This window comes from Apaloderma vittatum, unplaced genomic scaffold (assembly GCF_000703405.1).
Source record: "Apaloderma vittatum isolate BGI_N311 unplaced genomic scaffold, ASM70340v1 scaffold16165, whole genome shotgun sequence".
Lineage (NCBI taxonomy): Eukaryota > Metazoa > Chordata > Aves > Trogoniformes > Trogonidae > Apaloderma > Apaloderma vittatum.
This window is the reverse complement of record NW_009716632.1, coordinates 1-2,892: the sequence shown is the minus strand read 5'-3', so window position 1 is coordinate 2,892 and position 2,892 is coordinate 1. Positions and strand designations below refer to the sequence as shown.

Genomic DNA, 2,892 nt, shown 5'->3' with positions numbered 1-2,892 from the left:
GGTAGCTGTGAAGCTAGACCCCTTATCAGACTTCACATGGACCACCCAAGCACACACGCTCTCCTTTCGTGGACTTTGGGATTTACAGTCTTTGATTTACCCCATGAGCAGGTTAAAAAACAAAACATAACTGCAGTCATTTTTATTATAAACTTTATTAGCTTGCTGAATTTGTAAAAATACAAACACAAAGCAGTTGTTGAGCACGGTGGTTTTAAAGAAAAAAAAAAAGTGATTTTTAGTATGAGATGATATTCCACAACTGGAGCCTAAACTGATGCAGAATCATTCCATACCTCTCAAAATCAAAAATGAGTTATCCAGAACTATATGCTCCATATGTAAGATTTCCGTAATGGAAGTCCCTGAAGAAAACTGACTCTCGGTGTCTGAATATTTCATTATTTCTGACACGAGGGACTTAAACCACCAGTCTACTTTAAAACCATAGTAATCCGTCTACTTATATTTCATTACACCAACACATAACTGAAGCAACGCAGTCATAAACTAAGGCAAATATTTCTAGAACTACTCACTAAGACGAAAAATAGAACAGGTAATATAATGTTCTTTATGGACAGATGCTAACAGCACTGAGTGCATGGGATAATGTCTTATTCTACCAGCAGTTTCATTAAATTCACGGGGGCTAACCGGGAAGGGAGTTACAGCACAAAAGACAGCACGCGGTTCCCAGTATCTGGATGTCTGGTAGCACAGTGCCCTCTGTGATGAGGTTCCTGTCTGGATCCTACGAAGACACATGTAAGAGACAAAAGAAATTCATGAGCTTGGAAATGTACCTGAAATACTGAGATAATTGAAATCAATTAAATAAAAAGACCTCATTGAGCTCCAACAGCCCATCCTGCTTCAACCCTTACTAGCTGTCTTTGACTGTGATTTCACTTCCTCCTAGGCAAACACAAATCAGCAGTGTAAATCTAGTCAAACAGTCTCCGAAGAAAGGACTTCTTTGCCGGCGTTGTTAACCTCATGGTTTTCTTTCTGCGCAGTGGTTTCATGGGTTGCTTTTTCAGGGGCATCACTTTTTTGGGAGTTTGTAGGCCTTTATTAAGGTCAACGTGCTCGTTGCAGAAGTACTTGACATTTGCTTCTGAGAGGCGTAGGAGCATGCTCTCTGAGAGATCCATACATTGCGCGTGGACCCAGTGGCCACCCCCACTGGAACACAGGATCATTGCAGGCTTGTTGAGTTCTGTTGAATAGAAAGGGACCCAGGTGTTAATGTCAAGACTGCACCTGGCAGAGCAGGTGATCCAATAGCCCGTTTCTGATTCATCTTCTTCATCATCTTCGTTGTAAGTGTCAGTATCATCAACAGAAAAGCTACTGGCTTCAGCACTAAAACAAAACTCCTCTGAATCTTCAAATGGAGTGGAGTCTCCAGGGTCTTCACTCGATGTCTGACTGCAAATTTGTGCTGTCTGTTCTTCCTCCTTGTCCTCTTCTGCTCCCTTACATCTCAAAATGTAGAAGTAGTTTGCATCTGACACCAACTGTTTGTTGGCCCCTGGAATGCCCAGCAATACAGACCCTTTGCCCATATCACAGCCAAACCAGATCCTGCAGTGTTTAATATCTGCCGTCCAGTCCGGGCTCGCCCTCTCAACAATCTCTATCTTACTGTCTTCCAGTACTATGGTGTTACACACCAATCGCTTCTGGCTGTCAGACTGGTAGCCCCCGAGAAGGACGAATTCGGTATCACTCGTTTGAGTCACTATAGCGCTCGACACAGGTATTCCCCCTGGCAAGACAGTGCAGGTCACGGCTGGGCTGCCCAGCGGAAGATCAATTTTTAGCTTGTACAAGCTGGGGGATCTGGTGTTATTCTGAAGCGAATGGCCTCCCAAAATGTAGATAGTATCATTTCTGGCGACTGAAACGTGGAAAGCAAGTCCATCTTGAAGTTCCGGAACTATGTATGATGTACAGCACCCAAACTCCAAATCAACGAGAAACACAGATGGCAAACAGTCAACTACGCTGTTCCATTTTTCAGTGGTTCTTTGTGAAAGAGGAGTATATGATCTCCCTCCGAATATAACGCTCATGCTTTTTCCCTGGCTATGAACTACGTTAATTGTATGCCCATATCTAGCTTCAGGGACATCTCCACTCAGGTCTTTCTCAACGCACTGGAACATGGTTTTCTTGCTATTTCTGCTTACCAAAGTCATCACGTAAATCTTATCAGAAAGGTCATTGTTAGGCGTTTTCCCACCATGGATGATATACTGGTACTCATCCGCCTCCACACTGCTTCTGAGTGTGCAAAGAGCAGGGTAGCGGAGAGGGGGGAGGTAACAGGAGTCTTTGGAGAAGAAAGCAGGTTTCATTTTGAGCTCGTCTTCCTTTACATCAAGGAGGAAAACACCAGTGGGACAGGATCTCTTTGGCCATCCTTTCTGCCCAAATAAGAAAACATGCCCATCGAAATTCAGGAGTGAGAAGCCTGGCTGAAACAAAGATGAATTACTGACAGTTGATACCATCTGCAGCGACATATCGTCCGCTGACTGGGCCATAGCGTGGTCAGTATCTGAGAAAAAAACCAAAACACAAAAGAAACAGGTTAAACGTGGTTTAGCTGCTATGTGAGTTGCTTAACGGTACTTGAAGAAATCCTACTGTGGTTTGCACTTTTGAGACAGAGATTCCTTCCTGGAACTCAAGACACAGGTCAAGCAAGAGTTGTGTCCCAGTTCTGCGGGGTTTCATAGAATCGTGGGATCACAGAACGGTTTGGGATGGAAGGGACCTCAAAGCCCATCTTTTTCCAGCCCCCTGCCATGGGCAGGGACATCTCTCAGCAGATATGGTTATAGAATCAGAGAACAGTTTCAGCTGAAAGAGACCTTGAAG

The 2,892-nt window shown here is 44.1% G+C and overlaps 1 protein-coding gene across 1 annotated transcript; it reads right to left on the bottom strand.

Moving 5' to 3' along the window:
• Positions 1–947: 947 nt before the first annotated feature.
• RAG2 (recombination activating gene 2) lies at positions 948–2,555 on the bottom strand. The gene has a single exon (XM_009869619.1). The coding sequence runs from the start codon at positions 2,553–2,555 to the stop codon at positions 948–950; it is 1,608 nt and encodes a 535-aa protein (XP_009867921.1).
• Between the last annotated feature and the right edge of the window lie 337 nt (positions 2,556–2,892).